Source organism: Narcine bancroftii, chromosome 2, assembly GCF_036971445.1.
Source record: "Narcine bancroftii isolate sNarBan1 chromosome 2, sNarBan1.hap1, whole genome shotgun sequence".
Classification (NCBI taxonomy): Eukaryota; Metazoa; Chordata; class Chondrichthyes; order Torpediniformes; family Narcinidae; genus Narcine; species Narcine bancroftii.
In genome coordinates this window covers 172,765,498-172,790,424 of record NC_091470.1, presented here as the reverse complement: position 1 = coordinate 172,790,424, position 24,927 = coordinate 172,765,498, and the positions used below count along the sequence as shown (strand labels likewise).

The window sequence follows — 24,927 nt, the reverse complement described above, 5'->3', positions numbered from 1 at the left end:
CAGTGATTTTCCCTTTAATTTTGGTCTTGGGAAAGCTGGTATATGATCTGACAACCAGGTCAGCCTTTTTGGCACTTCAGAGCAGGGCAGATCCAGAATAAGGAACCAGAGGGATGGCTGTGCAGAGTTTTAAGACCTTTTGTACCTTTCGAGCTTTCTCTTGGAGGTATTGGATTTGCTCAGCTATCACGGTCAGCTTATTAGTAGCGTTAGCACGAACAAAGTCATCTCCCTGGAATAAAACAAGTTTCAAATTTACAGGAGTGAAAAAAATCACAAAGTAGGCCTGACTTCACAGAAATTGTACAGGATGGAAACAGCCCCTATTGTCAACCAGGTCCAGGCTCCCAGCCACACGAGCTCGACCCCAATTCCATTTAATGCTCCCCACATTCCCAGCAACACCCCCAAGATTCTACCACCCACCTCCAGTTCTCAAAGTACACAATTAAGCTACCAACCTGTCTTTGGGGTGTGCGAGGAAACTGAACCACCTGGAGAATGTGTCAACTGCATAGAGACGGAACCAGAGGTCAGTATCCTGCCTAAATGGGCTGGAGCTGCAGGCACCAATTCTGTCAAATGGGCGCTTGCTCTGTTCCTTGTTGACTTACCAGGCAGGTTGGTGAACTGTGGCAATGCTGCAGTAATCCACAGATAACCCTTATTATGCTCACACAAAAAGGTACACCAGCCTGTGCCAGCACAGAGGTACAGCGCGGCAGATCCAACGTCACCAACCCACTTTAGTTCCACATTCATTCATAGCCTTTTGCTCAACTAAAACAAAATATAAAACTTTCAGCAACATTACAGATTTTTATGGGGAGACGGCTGCAGATTGAGGGAGTCTTCTACGTATCACCCAAGTTTCACATTTTAGGTAATTTGAATGCTAGTGAAATGTTTTTTTCCCATGTACTAGAATTCACTTCCAAGTCACAAACTTGTGTAATTTACAGGAAACTGACATAGAAAATACTGGAGTGAAACACAAAAGTCCTTAGCCGCTGCCATTGTAGTGAAATCACGCAGAAACGCTGGAGGAACTCAGCCAGTCTCGCAGCGTCCAGAGGAGGTGAAGCTATATCGCCAACATTTCAGGCCTGCAGTGAATTGAGATTCACTGGTGGTGTGTTTTACTGATGGTCGGCCCTGCCCCCATCTAAGCATATATAACCCTGATTTCCCGCCTAAACCCTGAGCCCCTCTGAAGATCACTGTCAGACCCTACCCTCAGTTATAAGCTAATTAAAGCATATGTTCTCCCTCCAGTTGGGAGAGCTACAAGACCTGCTTCAAGGAATAAGCAAAAAACAGGAAGGCATCTGAATGAAGACTGAAGAATGGGAGGGGGAGGTGTCCAGATCGACAGTCAAAAGGGGTTATTTGGATAAGAAGAAAGGTGAGAATTGATTTTGGCTCTGTGAAAGAGAGAGCAACAGAGATGGGGGAAAGGCAACAGGTGAGAAGGAATGGGGGGGGGGGGGTTTAACAGAAACCAGAGAAGTTAATGTTAATGCCATCCAGTTGGAGGGTGTCCAGATGGAAGATGTGTTCTGGCGCCACTGCCCTGATGTGACAATATACAAATGCACTGCTTGGTGGGGAATTTTTTCTTAATTTTGTAATATGGGCCTCATCAGTAAGACCAGGACTAATTGCTCTTGATTGGAGCGATGAGCCACTTTCTTGAACAGCTGTCACCCTTTTGGTGGATTTACTTCAATGAGGTTCCAAGATTTAGACCCAGCGATGTTGAGGGACACATTTTCGAGTGGAGGGGAAAGTGGGTAGAGGCATTACTGCGCACCTGCTGCTGTTTCTCTTGGTGGAAGAGATCACGGATCTGTGAGATTTTAATGGCATAAATATCAATTAGAGGTTAACTGCCGTCCATTTTGCAGATGGTACACGTGGCAGTAACGAGACATAGATAATGACAATTTTATTATCAATCATATTGTATAATTTACATATGTCCAAAATTCTTTCTTGCTACCTTACTCATTACTTATAAAGGCTGATTGAATTAAATTAAAAGAGATTAACATAGATGATCTACAAGATTATGACAGGGTGGACGGCCAGTGCCTGTTTCCCAGGGCAGGAACAGCAAACACCAGAGGACATCTGTACAAAGTGAAGGGAGGGAAATTTAGGGGAGACATCAGGGGTACTTTTTTTTATGCAGAGAGATGTGAGGGTTTGGAATGCCTTGTCAGGGATGGTGGTGGAGGCTGAAACAATGGGGCATTTAAGAGACAGGCACAAGGATGGAAGAAAAACAGAGGGTGACGAGGCAGGGAGGGTTTAGTATTTTTTTAAAGGAATATATGGGTTGGCACAACATTGTGGGCCAAAGGGCTTGGCAGCTGTTTTCTAGGGCTTGAATCTCTGATCCAGTTTGAAGGTTGGAATACAGAGAGAGAGAGAGTGACATTTCCACAGGCACTGCCTTGCAAGTAACATATTAATTGTGACCACATCTGGTGAATGTTAAAGTTGAATAGAACATTTGAAGAGCACAAAGTGTTCACAGTATTCTGGCAAAAACATGAAGTTGATGGCTCCTCAGTTTTAACAGTTGGTTAATTTTCTCAGAGCCCTTTGAGACATCTTGAGCACATCTTCGCATCCAACTTGCTGGTACTGAGGCCTTTTAGTGTAGAGAGTAATGTGATGCACTGAGCAACATTAGATTATGTTCACATTTATTGTCCGAGTACATACATGACATCGCATACAAATGTGAGTTTCCTTTTCCTGCTGGCAAGACAGAATTACCACTTATTGACAGAGCAAAAAAAAAATCTGACTCAACATATGGCACGGTTGGCATAGCGGTTAGCTCAATGCCTTCACAGCGCCAGCAATCGAGACCAGGGGTTCGAAACTCCTGTAAGGAGTTTGTAGGTTTTCCCTCTGCCTTTGAGGGTTTTTCCTGGGGTTCCGATCTCCTCCCACTGTTTGAAATGTACCGGGGGTGTAGTTTGGGTCTAAATTGGGTGGCAGGGACTCGTGGGCCCGAATGGTCTGTTACCATGCTTTATGTCTAAATTTTTAAAAATCTAATTTAAATTTTAAAAATGTACACGTGGACAAACTAACTGCACAATACAGAGAGAGAAAAAAATCAGTAAAGTGCAAGAGTCCTTAAATGAGTCCCTGATTGAGTTTATTGTTGAGTCTGATGGTGGAGGGGGAGCAGCTGAAGCTGGTGCAGCAAGTCTTGTGGTGGCCGATAGCTGTTTCCTGAAGGAGGCCGCAAGAACAAAGAACAGCAGCCTGAACTCATGAGAAAGGAGGTTTTGTTCTATTTATTTCCCTCCTCGACTATCAGACTTGATTTACATGCAAGAAAAGTAGTTACACTTCTCTTTAGGAGAATGTTTCAGTTCAACATCCGCTCAGCCAGACTGATACAATCCCCTCAGCTCTAACGGAAATGCACTTTGAAAACCACAAGAAGCTACAGGCTAGGACTGTGCTTTTACTTGCATGGTTAACCAAGTACGTTAGTCTCTTGAAGACAAATTGTGGTCTCCCAATGCTCTGCAGGCAAAGTTTGGTCAAGGAAGACTTCTTTTCCTGATAAGATGCTCGGAGCCCACCTATTTGCACACAGCTGCCTATCCCAATCCATCCTGAACAAACCTGCTTTACTGTACACCACACAGAACTGGGCTGTCTGCCTCACACCAATCTGAACCAATCTATCTTTCATCTGCTCCACTCCAATCAGAAGTCTGCATCACTCCTGACATCCCAGTCAACATTTCTGCCCCAGCCTACCTCACACACACCCAGCCTGCCAAGTAGTTAGGTGCCCATCTGTACACCACACAAATCACACGTCTTCCTGTCTGGAGTTAAACAAGAAAATCTGCACATGCTGTGATTGTAGTTGACACAAAAATGCTGGAGAAACTCAGCAAGTCATGCAGCATTCTTTTTGTGGCAAAGATAAAGACACATAACCATCGATTCTGGCCTGAGTCCTTTGTCAAGGTATGAGCAAAAAGCAGAATAAAATTGGGGGGGGGGGAGGGGGGGGGTGGAAGCAGGGGGAGGATCACAGGCAAGAGGTAACACTGTATGTGGATAAGGGTGGAAGGGCTCGAGTAAAATGCTGAGAAGCTCAACCAGCTACCTGCCCAGCCCCCTCCCCTCACCCGCCCAGCCCACCTCACTAACACCAAGCTGCCATCTCCTCCTACCAGTCTGCGCCAGCCATGAATTAGTCCTTCTCTCACGCTAACCACCTTTCTGCTACCAACTTTTAGACATACAGCATGGTAACAGGCCCTTTCGGTCCACCAGACCATGCCGCCCAATCACACCTACAACCCCCGGTAGGTTTTTTAAAGGGTGGGAGGAAACCGGAGTCCCTGGGGAGAACCTGGCACTGTAACAGCGTGGCGCTAACTGCTACGCTAACTGTGTCATAACTCCATTCCTGTCCATGCTGACCAACCTCTGCCACACTCCACCTGTCCACTCCTCTGGGCAGCAACCTGTGCTTTGCCCAGTGCCATCTCACACAGCCCAGCCGCTCACTGATCAAGCTGACTGCCTCCCTCTCACCCATGTGAACCATACATGGGCAGGTGGTTAGTCAATGTTTTAGATCAGGACCCTTTATCAAGATTCAAATGGCTTTTAAATGCTGCCTCCATTACCTCCTTTGGCCGTGGCCATTCTGTCTGTTGCATCACTGCCTGTGCTACTGCTCAGGACAAGAATAAACTCCAGAGGGTTGTTAACTCAACCTGCGACAACACAGGCACCAGACTTCACTCTATCGAGGACATCAACAAGAGGCGGTGTCTTAAAGAAAGCACCCTCTATCCTCCAGGACCCCCACCACCCAGGCCAGGCCCTCTTCACTCTGCTACCATCGGGAAAAAGCTACAGGAGCCTGAAGATGATCACTCAGTGGCACAAAGACAGCTTCTTGTCCGCTGCCATCAGATTCCCGAATAATCAATGAACCCCAGACACTGCCTCACTTTGACTTTTTATTTTTCCTACACTATTTTGACTTATTTTGTAGGGTGGTTTATATGAACGTTTGCCCTGTAGAGCTGCCACAAAACAACAAATTCTGTGACGTTCATGACAATAAATTCTGATTCTGAAACTGGTGCGTATCAATTTGAAAATCCCCTGACCTGGAATATAAGACTACCTACCCTATCCATGCCCTTAATAATTTTGTAAACCTCCTGAAAGTTACCCCTCAGCCTCCTACATATGGGTGAGAAATAACCCAGCCTATCCAGGTCTCCATTCCTGCACTGTCACTGTTGTCACCTGTGGCATGGTGACCAGACTGTCAGCTAACCCCCAAGTACAGTCCAACCATGTACAATTGCAACATGTCTTTCTGAACTCATCAATGAGGGCAAGAATACCAACCACCTTTTTCACTACACCTGTGTCACCACTTTCAGAGAACTATGGCCATGCACCCTATAGACCCGATAGGGTATGTTAACACCCTTCACGTTCCTGTCATTTACTCAATTTGTCCTGAAAGAACATGAGGAGGAATTTCTTCACTCAGAGGGTGGTGGGAATGTGGAATGAGCTCCCGGCCAAAGTGGTAGATGCGGCTCGATTTTAATATTTAAGGAAAAGTTGAATAGGTATATAGACCAGAGAGGTATGGAAGGTTATGGGTCAATGGGACTAGGTGAGAGAAGGTGTTTGTCATGGACTAGGAGGGCTGAACTGACCTGTTTCTGTGCTGAAGTTGTTATATGGTTAAATGGATCTCCAAGATTTGTCTGGGTTAAACTCCATCTGCCACTGTTCCAACCAACTTTCCAGTTGATGTGTGACCCACTGTATGATTACAAAATCTTCTTCTCTCTCCACGATTCCACCAATTTTTGTGTCATCTGCAAGCGTAAATTCCAAGTCACTGATGTGGAGGATACCTAGTGCTTTCAGGGGGAAACTGGTCAGGTGTGTGGTGAAACCACTATTGTACCTATTTCCTGGTTGACCCTGCTCTCACTGGCCAGCTCGTGACTCCTCCCCTTTCTTCCCCATAAATGTTGTCATGCCACAAGCCTGCCCCCAGTTCGAGTCTGGGTCGGTGTGAGCGACCAGCACAGGGACGCTGTCCATCTCTTGCAAATAAGAGCCTTCAGCCTCGGCAACTTCATTCTTTGTGTAATTGATTGTGCATCAAGGTGCTTGAGGAAGAAACATTTGCTGGGGTGTGGGGAAAGAGCTGGGGAATGGGATGGACCAGATGGTCTTGCAGGGAGTTGGGTCAATAGGCCAAATGTCCTCCATCCACACTAACAAATACTAAAGTCCTGCTTGTCCCCAACGTTTTGTGAGCTTTGTAAATAAAAAAATATATGATACTCATTTCTTCAGCGATGTGACATTGAAATGTATAATAGCAAGGGATTTCCTATAACCTGTCACACCAGGCTTGAGGGAATATAACAACTTGTGAAATTCCACACCCACAAGAGTTCAGCCACTAACTTCTCTTATCACAATTTAGTTCTCACTGGCTGTTTAATCGTGATGTTGTCATTTGCCTGACTGACGTTTGCAGAACATGCCTGCATTCTGATAGTAAGTTGCTGGATCACCACACCCAAGATCTGGAACATTCTTCAAAGATACAGGTGTACCTCTCTTATCTGATGCTCTGTGGTCCGGCAACTCCAATGTTCTGGCACATTTGAATTGGCCACTGTCAGTACAAACTCCTTACAGACTCGAACCCCGGTCCTGACCACTGGTGCTGTATAAAGGTGTTGCGACGCCAGCCGTGCTGCCCCACAGTATTATTTCCTGTTTTAACCTTTGTTCTACAGTTGATATGTTTACATTCTGTTTTCTGTGGTCTGGCAATGGCCAGGTCACAACGTCGCCGGATTAAAAAGATACAACCTGCAGTGGCAAATGTGAACGAGGCCACACCTTATTGAGGGGAGGGAAGAATAGGAGTGACCCAGGAGGAGGTGGCAATTTTTGCTGTCGCTTATGAAAGGCCGTTGATCATCATAGGGAAACAGTGAGATATTAAAGAAAGATCTTACACTGTTTATTATTGATAATTCTATGGTTGCCTTGATCTGTCCCATATTTCAGCCATGCCAGGCCTTGATCCATAAAAACCATCCAACATCTTCTCTTCTGATTCCCCAGGACACTAATATTCAGTTATAGATTAGGGTGCCTCCCCTTGGTTGTATTTCATGCCATAAGGGTCAGTATTGGGCCATACATAGAACATTACAGCACAGCACAAGCCCACGATGTTGTGCTGACCCACATACACCTACCCAAAAAAAACTCTCTACATCATGACCCTCTATTTTTCTTCCATCCTTGTGCCTGTCTCTTAAATGCCTCTATTATTCCAATCTCCACTGCCACCCCCGGCAATGCATTCCATGCATCAACAATTCTGTGTTTAAAAAAAACCATCCCTAATGTCTCCCCTGAATTTTCCTCCCTTCATTTTGTAAAGATATTCTCTCATGTTTTCTACTCCCACCCTGGGAAAAAGGTGCTGGCTTTCACCTTATCTATTGCTCCTCAGAATCTTGTCGACCTTTATTGTCACCTCTCATCCTTCTTCACTCCAAAGAGAAAAGTCCCAGCTCATAAGATGCATTTTTCAATCCAGGCAACATCTTGGAAAATATTTTCTGCACCCTTACCATAGCTTCCATATCTTTCCTGTAATGAAGTGATCGGAACTGAAGACAACACTCTAGATGAGGACTCACCAGAGATTTACAAAGCTGCAACATTAACTCACGACTCCTGAACTCAACTCCCTGACTAATGAAGCCCAGCATATCAACTATCCCATCAACTTGTGTGTCGATCTTAAGATATCTATGGATTTGGACCCCAAGGACCACACTCTTAAGTATCCAACCATTAACCCTATACTCTGCCTTCAAGTTTGACCTGCCAAAATGTAGCAACTCACACTTAACTGGATTTAACTCCATCTGCCACATTTCTGCCCAACTCTCCATCCTATCTCTGTCCTGCTGTAACCTACGACAGCCTTCAAGGCTAACCAGCCTTTGTATCATCTGCAAACTTACTGACCCATCCCTCTTCTCCTTCGTCCAGGGTATTTATAAAAACCACAAAGAGCAGGGGTCCCAGAACAGATCCCTATGGATCTCCATTAGTCACTGAGATCCCTGAAGAACTTGATTGGTCATACGATTGATTAGTCATACGACCTATCACGTCTGTTTTGGCATTCAAATCGCCCCATTTTACTGCTTTCTCACCATAACCTTTAATACTAATCAAGCACCTATCAACCAGTTTTAAATATGCCCAATGACTTGCCCTCCACAGACATCTGTGACAATGAATTCCACAGATTCACCACCCTCTGGCTGAAGGAATTTCTCCTCATCTCTGTCCAAAAGGGACATCCTTTTACACTGATGTTGTGCCTCTGGCCCTGGACTCTCTCACGTCCTGAGTAGTTTCAATCTATTTCATTTGCAGTCACTGGTGTCTGAGGCAGTGAGTTTGGCACCTCTTAATGCATGTGGTGCAGAGAGGAATCAGGGCTCAAGAATGAGAGCCAGGGATACATCTTGATGAAGGGCTATGACCTTAAATATCAACCGTTCTTTTTCTTCTGCAGGTCCCGCTTGACCCGTTAAGTTCCTCCAGTAGATTGTTTTTTACTCTAGTTCCAGCATCCACAGTCTCCTGAGCCACCAGAGTAGGACAGGATATCATACAAGGTGATAACTTGGTTCTGCAGGGTAGCGAGTAGACCTGGAGCTTCCCAATTTTAGAGCTTGGGTGCAGTTTGTGGCTCAGCAGATTAACTGGCCAGTGCAGATGCTCCCTAGTGTAGCTGGATAGGTGAATCTGGGGGAGTCGATGGGAATGTGAGAATAGCGTACAGGAAAAGTTAAAGGGGAAATGGGATTTCTTTGTGCATCAACGGATAACCGATGGAACAAATAGGTATCACAAGGAAATTTGGAATATAGATTGGTCAGGTTCTAAGAGCCATCTGCCTAGCTAAGCAAACTCACTGGGGGGCTCTGAGAAGAGAAACCTCATTGTAGTAGGTGTTCTTGGGCTTGGTTTCTATTGTTAATCTGTGACACCAACATCTATGGAACTGTGCATGTGTAAAAGTTGACTCAAAGCAGGGAGAAGGGCTGGGCTCTAAGTCCAGAGTTGGTTTTTTAAATATTTTTAAAAATTTTTCACACTGTAAACCATATCAACCAAAATATATACAAATGTTTCTCATTAAATATACACAGAGGCATTTTCTCCCTTTTTTCCCACCTCCCCTCCCTCCCCCCTCCAAAACCAATAAATATTCAACATATACAATACAATAAAGCCATAAAACAATGTCTTCGCACAATGAAAAATAAACAAGAAAAATGCATCATCTGTTCTGACCCATTATCTATTGTAAAAGGGATTAATGGGTTTTGTGTCAATAACAATTTTGGTATTTGGTAATTTGTTTTTTTTCCTTTCTAAGTGGATCTTCTTCCATGTATTAAGTAAATGATGCAATACTGGTGAGCTTTTATATTGCACCAACTTTTCATCCCACTAATAAAGTATATATTCCGGTACCTTCTCCCCTATTTTATCTAGTTCTATCTTATTCCAGACTGGTAAAAGTCTGATAAATACCTTAATTGTGCGGCTCTATAATAATTTTTAAAGTTTGGTAATTGCAAACCACCTTGGTTATACCTCTCTGTTAATTTATCTAATGTTACCCTCAGTTTACACCCTTTCCACAAGAATTTCCTTATTATTCTCTTTAGTTCATTACAGAATTTCTCTGTTAAGGGAATTGGTAACGATTGAAATAAGTATTGTATCCTTGGGAACACATTCATTTTAATGCAATTTACCCTCCCTATCAATGTTAGCAGTAATTCTTTCCAATGTTCTAAGTCTGTCTGCAATTTCTTTATTAGTGGCTGATAATTTAGTCTGTACAAATGGGTTAGGTTATTATCTTACCTGATACCGAGGTATCAGATTGCTTGTGCTTGCCATTTAAATGGTGATTCTTTTTTAAATTCTGAATAATCCGCGTTACTCATTGGCATCACTTCACTTTTATTTGCATTGATCTTATACCCCGATATTTCTCCATATTCCTTCAATTTCTTATGTAGTTCTTTTATTGATATTTCTGGTTCTGTTAGGTATACTATGATGTCATCTGCAAATAAGCTGATTTTATACTCCTCCTTTATTTTTATCCCTTTTATTTTATTTTCTGTTCTTATCAGTTCTGCCAATGGTTCTATTGCTAAGGCGAACAATGAGGGGGATAATGGATATCCCTGCCTAGTTGACCTACTTAATTTAAATTGGCTCGATACATATCCATTTACTGTTACCTTTGCCAAATCAATCATACAATGCTTTAATCCAATTAATATATTTTTCTGGTAGATTGAACCTCTGTAATAATTTAAATAAATAGTTCCACTCTACTCTGTCAAAGGCTTTTTCTGTGTCTAAAGCAACAGCCACTGTTGGTTTCTTATTTCCTTAAACTGCATGAATTAGATCAATAAGTTTACAGACATTATCCGCTGTTCGTCTTTTCTTAATAATTCCAGTTTGATCTTGTTTTACTAATTTTCGTACACAATCGGCCAATCTGTTTACTAATAATTTTGCTATTATATTATAATCTGAGTTAAGTAGCGATATTGGTCTATATGGTGCTGGTGTTAATGGATCCTTCCCCGTCTTTGGTATTACTGTAATTATTGTTGTCTTACATGAATCTGGCAAGTTTTGTGTTTCTTCTGTCGGGTTCATTACTTCCAGGAGAGGAGGAATTAATAACTCTTTAAATATTTTATAAAATTCTATTGGAAATCCATCCTCTCCTAGTGTTTTATTGTTCGGCAGCTTTTTTAATATATCGTGTACTTCCTCTACTTCAAATAGTTTTATCAGTTTGTTTTGATCCTCTTCTTGCAATTTCAGCAGTTCAATTTTTGCTAAACACTCCTCCATTTTATCATCTTTCCCCTCGTTCTCAGTTTGGTATAATTGCTCATAAAATTCCTTCGTTTTCATTAATCTATATGGGTTATATGTAATTTGTTTGTCCTTTTTCCTTGATGCCAATACAATTCTTTTAGCTTGTTCTGTTTTAAGTTGCCAGGCTAATATTTTATGTGTTTTTTCTCCCAGTTCATAATACTTTTGCTTTGTTTTCATTATGTTCTTATCCACCTTGTATGTTTGTGATGTTTCGTATTTTATTTTTTGTCTGCTAATTCTCTCTTTTTTGTTAAATCATCTTTTTACTAGTTCCTTTTCTGTATTTACTATCTCCCTTTCCAACTGCTCTATTTCCCGATTGTAGTCTTTTTTCATATTACCTACATAATTTATTATCTGCCCTCTAATGAAGGCTTTCATTGCGTCCCATAATATGAATTTGTCTTTCACTGATTCCGTGTTTATTTCAAAATATGTTTTAATTTGGCGTTCAATAAACTCTCTAAATTCCTGCCTTTTAAGTAGTATGGAGTTTAACCTCCATCTATATGTTCTTGGTGGGATGTCTTCCCACTATTGTTAATAACAGGGGTGAATGACAGGTCTAGCTTTATACTCAGTTTTCCTAACTCTCCCTTGAATATGGGCTGACAACAAAAAGATATCAATCCTTGAGTATGTTTTATGGCTACTCGAATAATATGAATATTCCTTCTGTCTTGGGTGTTGCCTCCTCCATATATCCATAAGTTCAATTTCCTGCATTGATTTATCCATAAATTTGGCATAAATTATTCTTTTTGCTGGTCTTTCGTCCAGTTTTATCCAACATTGGATCCAAATTAAGGTTAAAATCCCCTCCTATCAATATATTTACTTGTGTATCTGCAATCTTCAAAAAAGTATCCTGCATAAACTTTTGATCCTCCTCATTAGGTGCATATATATTGAGCAAATTCCAAGATTCTGAGTATATCTGACACTTTATCATTACATACCTCCCTGCTGGATCGATTATTTCCTCCTCTATTTTGATTGGTACATTTTTGTTAACTCATATGGCTACACCTCTAGCTTTTGAATTATAGGATGCTGCCGCTACGTGTCCTACCCAGTCTCTCTTTAATTTGTTATGTTCCACTTCAGTTAGATGCGTTTCCTGCACAAATGCTATATCTATTTTTTCAGTAAATTTAATAGCCTCTTCCTTTTAATTTGGTTACGGATTCCATTAATGTTTATAGTCATATAGTTCAACGTGGCCATCTGATATCTTGTTTACACCGCTTTTCCGCTTCCTCACCACCTCCATCCCCCTTTTCCCCCATTTTCATCTCTTAGTTTTCCCTTTTTAAACTCAATGTATAACACATTTAAAACATAAAATACTCCAACAATTCCCACACCCAATATTACCTTAACCCCAAATGCCCCCCCCTCTCTAAGTTGCCCTTTATCCTTTGCTGGGCAACCACAATTCCCCTTTCCATTTGGATTGCGATCTTGCTCACAAGCGTCAACTGATTTCGCAGTGACGGTTATTCTCTCCCCACCCTCCCAAAAAACTTTTTACTTTACACATATAACAAAGCTCTCCCATTTATTTCCCCCCTTACTTCACCTCTCTTCTCCCTCTTTAGTTCTTTTCATATTCATTGTTTTTACTCTTTATATATACTTTATCACCTTTCTTCATTCTTATTACATCTCTTCACCTCTACTTCTACCCTGCAAACACTCTGCGAATTCTTGTGCTTCCTCCGGATGTGAGAACAACCTGTTTTGCTCCCCAGGTATAAATATTTTAAGCATGGCTGGATGTCTTAACATGAATTTATAACCTTTTTTCCATAGAATTGATTTTGCTGTATTTAACTCCTTCCTCCTCTTTAAGAGTTCAAAACTTATGTCTGGGCAAAAAAAAATTTTTGACCCTTGTATTCCAATGGTTTATTATCTTCTCTAATTTTATTCCTTGCCTGCTCCAGTATATTTTCTCTTGTCGTATATTTCAAATATTTTACTAAGATGGATCTTGGTTTTTGATGTGTCTGGTTTCTGAGCTAGTGTTCTGTGTGCCCCTTCTATTTCCATTCCTTCCTTCATTTCTGTCATTCCCAGGTCTTTCGGGATCCATTCTTTTATAAATTCCTTCATGTCTTTGCCTTCTTCATCATCCTTCAGGCCCACTATTTTTATGTTGTTTCACCTACTATAATTTTCCAACATTTCAGTTTTCTGAGATAACAACTCTTGTGTCTCTTTAATTTTTTTGTCCCTTTCTTCCAATTTTCCTCTTAAGTCATTTACTTCCATTTCTACAGCCGTTTCTCGTTCTTCCAAATTTTCTACTCTTTTTCCTATTTCTGTCATACCCGTTCTAAACTTTGCATTTTATCTTCTGTTCTTTTCATTTTTCTTTTAATTGCACTAAATTCTAATGATAACCATTCTTCTAATGGTCTCATTTGTTCTTCAAAAAAAGCTTTATCTATATTCTGTCCATCTGTTTTAGCTTCTCTTTTTCTGTGAAGATCTTGGTCTTCTTCTTCCTCTTTTTCTGTGTCTATACCTGTGTTTGTGTCTTCTTCTCTTCTATGTATCTGTGTCTCTTCAGATTCTCCTGATGAGTTGCTTGTATCACTTTGTTGGGCCTCTTCCTACTGGGCCTCTTGTTGTTGATCCTCCCCACCTGGGCTGCTCATCTGTCTGGCCTCCTGCTGCTGCTCGTCTTGCCGTTCACCCTGTCGACTTACTTCCTCGCCTGGTTCCTCACTCCCTCTCCTGCCGCCTTCCTCATCTTCCAGCTGAGATCCCTGGTGTCGGGCATCCCTCAGCTGGTCGCACCGTGGTTGCCTGCTCCTCGGCTGAGCCCCCCTCCCGTTGGTGTTTCCTTTTACCTTTGATTGTGCACTGTGCACGGGCGACTCCTCGCGCATGCGCAGTTGCGCACTTTTGTTTGGCTCAGAGAGCCATTTTTCCAGTCAACTAGTCAGGGGGTCGCAACTCTGTGGGGGCGGCACCAACCTCGGAGATCGGGCTCCCTGTTCCTTTGTGCAGGTCAGGCCTTCTTTCTTTTCCGGTGACCTTTCTTCTTTTTTCCCCCATTGTTTGTACTTTTTCCTTCTTGGTTGCCATTTTTTTTCTCTTCTCTGCAACTTTATCTTCTATTTCTTATACTTTATATTTGTTAAAGTTTGTCTTTTCTTGATTTTTTTTTCTTTTTTTCTGGAGAGGGCTGGTTTTACCCTACCAGCCACTACTCCATCACGTGACTCCCCATGGTAAGTCCAGAGTTGAGGAGCCCATTGGCCCTAACTGCCATGGTCTCTGCCTGAAACTCTACTGGGGTAATAAATCCACAACTATCTGTGCTATTGCAGTCCAGCAGTGGACAGTGGTCTGGATGGACGCAGGGCTGTGTATTTCAGTATAATCCCTACCTTTTGGATTTGTTCTGCTAGAGCTACAAGGTCAAGAGGGTCGCCGAGCTGAATGGTCCGGTAGGTACTGACCAGCTGCACTCCTGCGGGGTTCGTATTACTTTCCACCAGTGCCACTGTAAACAAAATAAGAATCAATGGGGAGACACATCTTTACCAACTCCATTAGAACCAAGCCACATAGAGTACCATAAAACATTACAGCACAGTACAAGCCCCTCGGCCCACGATGTTGTGCCAACCCAAATGTACCTAACAAAAAATAAACTAAGCCCACTGTGATAGTACAGACCTATCACCAATGTATATAGTTACAGTATCTAGAGTATGTAATGACTGTGCTTACAGCGAATGGCTGAGAGCTTAGCCATACCTACTGCCTGGGCCTTAAAGGGTTGTGTCCCTAGCCTGGTCGGATCATTCCAGACTGGTCGGCCACCTGTGAAGAGCTCCTGTCTTTTGCTAATAAAAGCCTTGGTTTGGATCAACAAGTCTTTGGTTCTTTCGACGAGCTCTACACCCACTCTACCTCATGACCATCTACTTTTCCTTCATACATAAGCCTGTCTAAGAATCTCTTAAATGGCCCTATTGTTACAGCCTCCCACACGACTCCTGGCAAGGAATTCCAGGCACCCACAACTCTCTGTGTGTAAAATAAAATACCCCTGATGTCTCCCTAAACTTTCCTCACTTCTCTTTGTACAGATGTAGTCTTATATTTGCTACTCCAACCTGGGAAAAAGGTGCTGTCTATCCTATCCATGCCTCTCATAATCTTGTTGAGCTCTATAAAATCTCCTCTCACCCTTCTTCGCTCCTAGCTCTATCATTAAGAGAAAAGCCCCAGCTCTGCTAACTTGCGTCACAAGACATATTTTCCAATCCAGGCAACATCCTGGTAAATCTCCTCTGCACCCTCTCCATGGCCTCCACATCTTTCCTGCAATGAGGTGACTAGAACTGAACACAATATTTTAAGTGTGGTCTCACCAGAGATTTTAAAGCTGCAACATTACCTCACAACTCCTGAACTCAACTGCCTGATTAATGAAGCCCACCGTACCAGACCTTCTTAACTATCATATCCACCTGCGCGGCAACCTTAAGAGATTTATGGATTTGGACCCCATGGACCCACACTGTATCTGACCATCAACCCTGTACTCATCCTTCAAGTTTGATCTTCTAAAATGCATCACCTCACACTTATCTGGGTTGAACTCCATCTGCCACTTTTCTGCCCAACTCTGCATCTTGTTTATATCCTGTTGTAACCTACAATAACACTCAACACTATCCACAACACCTCCAATCTTTGTATCATCCACAGACTTACTGACCAATCCCTATGCATCTTCATCCAGGTCATTTTTTAAAAAATTACAAGGATATCTACTATCTGCTTTGAACTGTACAGGGAAGCCAATTCTGTAACCACACAACCAAGGCTCCGTGGATCCCATGCCTCATGTCTTTGTGAGCAAGTCTCCAATGATGGACCTTGTCAAATGCCTTACTAATATCCACATACACCACATCTACTGCCCTACCTTCATCAATTTCTTTTATTGCTTCCTCAAAAATCTCTATTAGGTTCAGGAAGCACAGCTATCCCTTCACAAAGCCATGCTGACTCTCCACGAGAAGTTTTTACTTCTCCAAATGATCGTAAATCCTGTGCTTATGAATCCTCATTAACATTTTGCCCGCCACTGGTGTGTGACTCACTGGGTGTAGAATTCCTTGGATTCTTTCTATTACCTTTTATAAACAAGGGGACCACATTTGCCATTCTCCAATCTTCCGGCACCTTCCCTAAGGCCAAGGAGGATACAAAGATAATCAACAACATCCCAGCAATTTCTTCTTTCCCTTCCCATAGTGACCTGGGGTATGTATATCTCATCTGGTACAGAGGACTTACCAATCCTAATGTTTTAAAAAGATTCAACACTTCCTCTTTCGTATCCTATACCTGGTCTGGCACATAAGCTTGTTCTATTGTGACCTCACCTTGACAAAGGTCCTTTTATCTGGTGAATACTGAAGTAAAGTATTCATTTCGGACATCCTCAACCTCCTGCACCTCCAGACACATGTTGCCTCCTTTATCCTTAAGTGGCCCAACCTTCATTCTCATCATCCTTCATGTAACCATAGAATACCTTGCGTTTCTCCTTAATCTTTCTTGCCCCCTTCTAGCTTCCTTTAAGTCTTTTCTTAAGTTCCTTCCTGGCTACCATATAATTTTCATGAGCCTTCCTAAATCTAACGTAAGCTTCCTTCTTCCTCTTAACTAATTGCCTCCCTGTTTTGTCAACCTTTTCCTACCATCTTTTCCCTGTCTCAGTGGGACAAACCCGTCCAGAATCCCACGCAATTGGACCTTAAACATCCTCCTCATTACTTCTGTGCTTTCTCCCATGAACATCTGTTCCCAATTTACTCTCCCTCGTTTCTGCCTCATCCCATCGTAACGGGACGGGATGAGTCAGGAACTAATTCCATTCCCCAATTGAACATTTTACCATTTTGTCTACTTTTAATCTTATCCATGGTGATGCTAAACCTCAGGGAGTTGTGGTCACTCTCATTGAAACGCTCCCCCACCAAGAGGTCTGCCACCTGAACAGGTTCATTATCCTGTACGAGATCCAGTATGGCCTCTCCTCTAGTCGGCTGGTCCACATACTGTGTCAGCAATCCTTCTTGGACCCTAGCAACAAATTCTGCCCCATCTATCTCTCTTGCAGTAAGGAGGTGTCAGACAATATTTGGGAAAATGAAGTCTCCCATAACAACAACTGTTATTTCTGCTCCGTAACAAAATCTGACTAATCTACTCCTCATTGACCTGAGGGCTATTTTGAGGCCTATGGACTACTCCCAGTACAGTGATTACTCCTTCCTATTTCTGACTTCCACCCATACTGACTCATTGACATTTCCTCCACAACGTCTGCCCTTTCTGCACCAGTGATACTATCCCTGACCAGTAATGCTACTCCCCTCCCCTCTTTCCTAACTTTTTTAAAACATCTAAACCCCAGTACCAGCATCAGCCAATCCTGTGCTTGCATCAGCCATGTCTCTATTGCGGCCACAACATTGTAATTCCATGTACTGATCCGTGATCGCAGTTCACTTTTTAAATTCCTAATTGAAATGACACATTACAAACCCTCCCGCTGACTACATTTCAACTTCTTCCCGCCTGTCCTTCCTGACAAACACACAACACATTGCATCCACCTTTCCACCTTCTGCTCTGTTCTCTGCCCTCCCATTCTGGTTTCCATTCCCCATTCAAATTAGTTTAATCCCTTCACAACAGCTCTATTAATCCTGCCCTCCAGGAAATTGGCCCCTCTCCAGTTCAGGTCCTTTTTTGCCCAGAAGTGATCCCAATGCTCCACAAATCTGAGCCCCTGGCCCAACCCTTTAGCCACACGTTCATCTCCCACAACTTCCTATTCCTACCCTCTCTGGCACATGGCACAGGCAGCAATCCTGAGATTAACCACCCTTGAGGTCCTGCTTTTCAGCCTCCTTTCCAACCCCCTATATTCCATCTTCAAAACCTCATCCCTACTGCTATCCATGTGATTGGTAGTAACATGGACCACGACATCTACTTACTCTGTCTCTTGAGAATGTTGTGGACTCGATCAGAGACATCCCTGATCCTCACACCTGGGAGGTAATATACGATCTGGGTATCTCGACCCTGTTCACCAAACCGCCTATCTCTTCACATCAATTTCCCAATCACTATAGCTCTCCTTTTCTCTTCCCTTTCCCTTCTTAGCTGAAGGGCTAGACTCTGTGCCAGAGACCTGTCCACTACGACTTGTCCTTGGTAAATTGTTCCCACCCTGAAAGGATTCCGAAACAGTAGATTTATTGTTGAGTGGAACAGCCACAGGGGTGCTCTGCGCTGTCTGCCTATTCCCCTTCCCTCTCCTGACAGTCACCCAGTTACCTGCCTCCTGCCCTTTGGGCATGACTGTCCCGCTTTAGCTTCTGTCTATCACTGCCTCTGCCTCCGGAATGATCCGGAGTTCATCCAGCACCAGCCCAATGTTAATTAGCTGATCTCTTCTGGGTAGCAACGCAAGTTACAATTAGTCTTGCCTTCTTCCATTGACCATCAAAGTTAATCTTATGACTGGATGGTACACTTGCAGACATCACGCTTGCTGGGAATTACTTGATGCATTCACACTTTGAAAATTAACAGTCAGGGCAACAGTTGAAGACTGGAACCCATGGGGCATCAGTTGGAGGATCTATTTGGAAAGCAAAATTCACCTGGATATTGTTTGGATCTGTGGAGTAGTAGAGGGCATTGCTGACTGGGGCCCAGGGTAGCTACCCATCTTTCCTGAAACTCTACAAACAGCTCTCTCTCTCTCATCAGGTTTTGGCCTCAGGCACAAGACCAGCTGCCCTAATCAAGGCGTCCAACCCACACCCCACCAGCTCTGAGGAAAACATAAAAGTCTGCAGATGCCACGATTGAAATAAAAACACACTGATGGAGAAACTCAGCAAGTCAAACAGTGTCCTTTATAAAGCAAAAATAAAGGTACATAACCAACACTTTGGGCTTGAGCCCTTCATCAAGGAATGAGCAAAATGTAAGCAGCACCTCAACAAATCTTTAGCTTTGCTATATGAAGCACACTGAATCAGCCATGTCAGACTGAAGAATGAGAGGGGGGACAACTTCCTGATTTTCACTGATATCTTGGAGACGGGCTCAGACCCGAACTTTCAATCATGGATCTTTACCACCTCTGGACACTCCGAGACTGGCCGAGTTCCTCCAGTATGTCTGTGTGATTTTATGACAATCACAGTGTTGGCAGACTTTCGTGTTCCCCTCACGTCACTGCCATATTTGTCTGAACTGGTACACATAATCACCATATCCTGTGGGGAAAATATGCCCATTTAACACAAGCACAGTGCCCTATGTGAGGTTGGCTGTGTAACTGTTGTTCAGAGTCTGACCTTTGGAGCTTTGTCGAGATCGAAGTCTAATTCTTGGACAACAAACAGAGAGCAGAAATAAACAGCTCATTTTCATGTCGAAAAAATGTCAATATGGGTGACTCAGGAATGAATGCTGCATTCTTTGTTATTCACAACCTACATTAATGGTAAGGGGACCAAGTTATTATAGGCAGGTTTGCTGATGGTTTAATAGAGAAACGGAAAGACTGCAAGATGCTGAAATCTCGAGGAAACAAATAGATCAGGGTTGAGAGGGGAAGATATTTTTCAGGGAGGGATCGCCCTGAAGTTGGCGAAAGTGTCAGTGGATCCTGTGTCGAATGCGGAGGCAGGCAGGGGGCAAAGGGTGGCCCATCCTCTAAGGCAGGGGTGTCAAACTCTAATTCACAGAGGGCCAAAATTAAAAACTTGGACTAAATCGAGGGCCGAACTAAATATTTATTGAAAATTTTCAACAACATCTGCATGTTTTCTCTTCTTTCAACATATGTAATGTTAAACTTTTTCTTATTAAAATAAATGTTTAATAATAGTTTTGGATAAACTCTTTCCAGAAGCATTAACAAATGAGAAATAAAATATTCAATAAATAATATTTCTCTACAGAGGATTTGTCAAATGTTGCTAGTGTGCTGTCGAATAGTAAAATCTGAGGGCTATTGAGAATGTGGGAGAATAACATGATTCCTGAAACAATCAAATGGGTGACTGATTGTGGGCATGAACTCTAGCAGGGTTATTTGCCATGCCCTTTTTCCATTGGTACAGATATCCTTTGATTTGCACACTTTTCAAGTTTTATGCCTAATGAGCTTGTATCCAGGTGCAGGACCATTTTTAACCAGGAATATATTTATCACTGTGACATGAAACTATTGGAAGATCATTTTATCCTGAGATTAAAGTTCATAATCCTTACTCAGGCCTGTGTGCGGGAGGGTGGGGTTTGCGGGCGATCGGGTTGGACAACGACAGTGCGGGGGCATCGGCTCTCGCTGCAGGGCGGCATCTCGGCGGATCAGCGACCCCGTCACCGTGAATCGCGGATCGGCCTGCGGCAGGGAGGGGGAGTGGGCAACGGTCCTGGCGAAGTCAGGCCTGAGGCCTCCGGTTCCGGGCGCTGGGAAGCGGCCTTGGCTTCCCCTGACACCGGCCAGGCCCCAAAACCAGAGTCCACGGTGAGACCCTGCAACGTAAACAGAGGAGGTGGGGGCGATTAGCGGGCTGACGCCAATGCATTCTGGGATTTGTTGTATTACTGTGCATGCGCTATACTGGCACGGCGGCCAGCGGGCCACCTCTAATACATTTTTGAAATGATCTTGCGGGCCAAATATAATTATATTGCGGGCCAAATTTTTTCCTGCGGGCCAGAGTTTGACATGTGTGCTCTAAGGCATGTCCTGCTGCAACACCCTCCCCTCTCCCCCCCCAACTCCATCCAGGGACAGAGACAGAGCCTCCCATGCCCCTCGTTCCACCTGACCTACTGCATTCCTCTAGCATCAGTGAGACCCAACTCTGCTCCATTTGTGGGCCACCTGCAGCCTTCGGTTTAACTTCCCCAGTCATTCCTCCAAGACGCTGATACTATTTAAAGGAATGAAGGAACATGGGGGAGGGGGAATGGTCCAGGTAGCTGATCTCAGTGGATAGTAGCAGACACAAGGGGCTGAACGGCCTCCCGCGCATTCTAATGCTTTTAGTTCTTTGTTTCAATTGGGTGCATTGTGCCCCAGCAACTTGGTGTTGACATGCGGGAGGGTTCGTATGGGGAAGGGGGGGGGGGCAACCGGGTCCCAGCCAGGGCTCAGAGGGTCGCAGGGAGGGCGCAGTCCCGCGAACTCTTACCAGCCGCTCGCTCGGGCTCGCGTTCGGCGCGACTCATGGCGCCTGCGCTTCCTCCCTTCCCCCGGCTCCGCACCGATTCCCGGCTGCAGTTCCCTTCTCTCTGCCCGCGAAACGGTCCTCGGCAAAGCCGCCTCCCCGCCAGCTGCCGGAGAATTTCCAGGGGGAGGGGGGTCCAGCTCCAGTGACCGCGGGTCAGCGAACAGGCATGCACGCGTATGAGTGAGGGGGGGCGGGGCGAGCGGGGGGGCGGGGCAACACGTCACTGGTAGCTGGAGCGTGCTTCGGTGGCTCGGAGCCCGGTCACTGGGCAGCGGGAAAGGGGGGGGGTGGCACGCGGGGACCATCTGGGGGAGGGAGAGCTGCCGCTGCTCGAGACCGACATACACTCACCCACCCCCACACACACTCACTGACACACTCACCCACCCCCAAACACACTCACTGACACACTCACCCACCCCCAAACACACTCACCCACCCCCCACACACTCACCCATACACACACACTCACACTGACCCACTCACACACACACTCTCACCCATATACACACACGCGCACACACTGACACGCACACATGCCAGCAGTACAATCGCTAGGATAAAAAGCACTGGGGACAGGAGACAACCCTGTCCACTTACACCTGTTTAACCTGAAATCTGCTGACATCTATTAGTTAATTTCGGCTTGCGGTTTATGGTGAAGAGTTTTTATCCAATTTATAAATATTCTACCTATGCCAGATTTCTCCATTGTTTTAAATAAGAAAGGTAATTCTAAGCAATTGAATGCTTTTTTTTCTGTGCTCAAGGAGACCGTTATACTTGGATTCAGCTTTGAATTTGCTATATGTATCTGGTCTGTCTGTATTAATATTGGCAGATTCTCTCCCAATCTATTGGCTAGCACCTTTGCCAATATCTTATAGTTAGCATTCAAACATGATCTCAGTCTATAGGATGAGGTTTTGAATGGGTCTCTATTTTTCTTTAGTAGCACTGTAATTATTGCACAGGTACACGATCCTTTATCCGGAACCCTTGGGGGACAGTGTGTTCTGAATTTTGGATTTTTCTGGATTTCAGAACGAAACCCAGCTGCCACAGTTTTAAGCCCACCTGAATTGTGCTGCTGTATCCACCCCCTTCCTAACGTGCTGGTGTCTCTGTCCCCCTCGCCCACCCGGGTTGTGCTGCCATCTCTCTCCCCCCGCCCATCTGACTCGCACTGCTGTCTCTCTCCCCCACCCACCTGAGTCATGCTGCCGTCTCTCTCACCACACCTGTCCAAATCGTGCTGCCGTTTCTTTCCCCCCACCCAACCTAGTTGCGCTGTCACCTCTCCCCCACCCACCCAACCTAGTCGTGCTGCTCGCTCTCTCTCTCTCTCTCTCTCTCTCTCTCTCTCTCTCTCTCTCTCTCTCTCTCTCTCTCTCTCTCTCTTTCTTTCCTTCCCTCTCTCTCTCTCCCTCTCTCCCAGTGCCAGTTTTTGGAGGTTTCCGGATTTTAGATGTTTGGATAAAGGATGGGAGAGTCTGGATGTCCACTGCCCAGTCCAATACATCCATCATAAGAGGCATCAACAAATCTTTAAATTGTCTATAGAACTTGGGTGGGAATCCATCCTCCCCTGGGGACTTGTTAGCTTGTAAAGTGACCAAAGCCTTCTTCTCTTATGAAAGGGGCATCTAAATCGGTCTGCCTCTGTTTTGATTCCATTTATCATCCTTGATGACTCCTCTGCCTTTACTTGCCGAGGTAAGACTTTGTGTGGCCATTCTCCTAATTCATTGTGTTTTTCTTTAGTTTTAAATATAGATTTTTTCCATTCTCCATGTAATATTGTAATGTTATATCTGTTTTTTATTCTCCAATAGTCTATATTTTTCTTGTAACCCTGTTCTTTGATATTCTCTTTCCAGTTTTGTTATTCTTTCTCTAGACCATCCCATTCTATATTTTATTCTCTTTTGAGATTTTTTTTGTATAAGAAATAATTTGTCCTCGTCCTTTAAGTGTGTCCCATATTAAAAAGCTATTATTGGTGGAAGGGAGATTAGTTTCAGAAAACAGTTCTATCTGTCTCTTAATGAATTCACAAAAATCTTTCCTTCTCAACAGTATGGCATTGAGATGCCACCTATGCATATTTTCTTGTTTTTCCATGATCACAATAGTTAAAATTAATGGTGAGTGATCTGATAGAAGTCCTGCCAAATATTTAACAGAAAAGTCACACCAGTAACTCATTGTAAAAACTTAATAATAGAAACCTAAATAGGATTAACTTTCGAATAAGACCACGTAGAATCAAGAAAAGTTCCCACTTGATCTCATCTAAAACATTGATCTGATAAATTTAATCTCCATTTACTCATTTCTGAGCTGTAATATATAATTGATGTAAAAAATTAGAGTGAAGTAATCTATATCTTACATTGATAATATTAGACATAACTTCTTTACATAAATCTTGCCAAACCTGTTGATCTATTATTATATCTAAGTCTTGTTCCCATCTTTCTTTTGAATTAAACAAACCTACTTTAGGTGTTTGTTCTTGTAACAAGATATATTCTATTGAAATATTTAAAAAAATATTCCATCCATTATAATTTACTCCATATTTTAAAGATTCTTTAAAGTCATGTCAGATCCTAATTTCTCCCTTAGGTAAACTTTTAATTGAAAATAACAAAATAGCATATTGTGAGGAATATCAAATTTAATTCTAAATTGATCAGAGGACATCAATGATTTCATAACAATTTCCCAATTTTAAAATTCCTTTCTTACTCCAAATATTTTTTAAAAAGATCTTTCAAAAAGATTAATAAAGGAATAATTGATGGTATTTTAAGGAGAGAGAATACCCATCAATTTACAATTTAAATTTATTCCAAATAATAAGTAGGTTTTTAATATTGGGGTATCTTTATCCACTGTTATTAATTTTGGTTCCCATTTATAGATAAACTCTTCTGGTATATTTTCTCCAATTTTATTTAATTCAATTTCAACCCAAGATGGTTTAGTTTTTACAAACAAAGAAACTAAAAATAACTCTTGAAATCAGGAAGTTATAATCCTCCTAGTTCATATTTCCATGTTAATTTCTCCAAAGACATTCTTATCAATTTTCCTTTCCAAAGAAATTTCCTAACATGTTTATTTAAATCTTGAAAAAACTTTTGAGTTATAGACATAGGTAGAGTTTGAAATAAATACTGAGTTCTTGGAAAAATGTTCATTTTAATACAATATACTATATCCACTCTGTTTTTTTTCTGGAAGAGAAGCCCAGTACCTCTTCAGTGGATTGCAGTATGGCCATTTTCAGATGATCCCAGAGGGTTTCAGGAGACGTATCTGTGAGGCAGTTTGCATCCTCGAGCTTTGCTTGGAGGTTTGCCTGGAAGTTTCCTCTCACTACGTCTGACTGCAAGATTCCAACATTGAACCTCTTTCTGGGGGCTCCACTGTTCTTGAACTTTGGCTTGAAGTTGGTTGAGCTTGCAGTGAACAAGCCGGTGGTAAGGGTGGCATTCTGCGCTGGGCATGACCCTGGTGTGTAGCA

General features: G+C 43.1%; 1 protein-coding gene across 2 annotated transcripts in view; it reads right to left on the bottom strand.

Annotated features, from left to right (window-relative positions):
* c2h1orf50 (chromosome 2 C1orf50 homolog) overlaps positions 1–21,587 on the bottom strand; it is a 28,744-nt gene extending 7,157 nt beyond the window's left edge. The window contains exons 1-4 of one of the 2 annotated variants that reach the window (XM_069919117.1): positions 21,354–21,587; positions 16,245–16,298; positions 14,481–14,596; positions 146–232 (exon numbers count right to left, since the gene is read on the bottom strand). In XM_069919117.1, the coding sequence (XP_069775218.1) occupies positions 146–232; positions 14,481–14,596; positions 16,245–16,298; positions 21,354–21,390 (294 nt within the window). In that variant the 5' untranslated portion in view covers positions 21,391–21,587. The remainder of the gene's footprint in view (positions 1–145; positions 233–14,480; positions 14,597–16,244; positions 16,299–21,353) is intronic. The other variant, XM_069919118.1, reaches the window with a different exon arrangement.
* Positions 21,588–24,927: the final 3,340 nt, after the last annotated feature.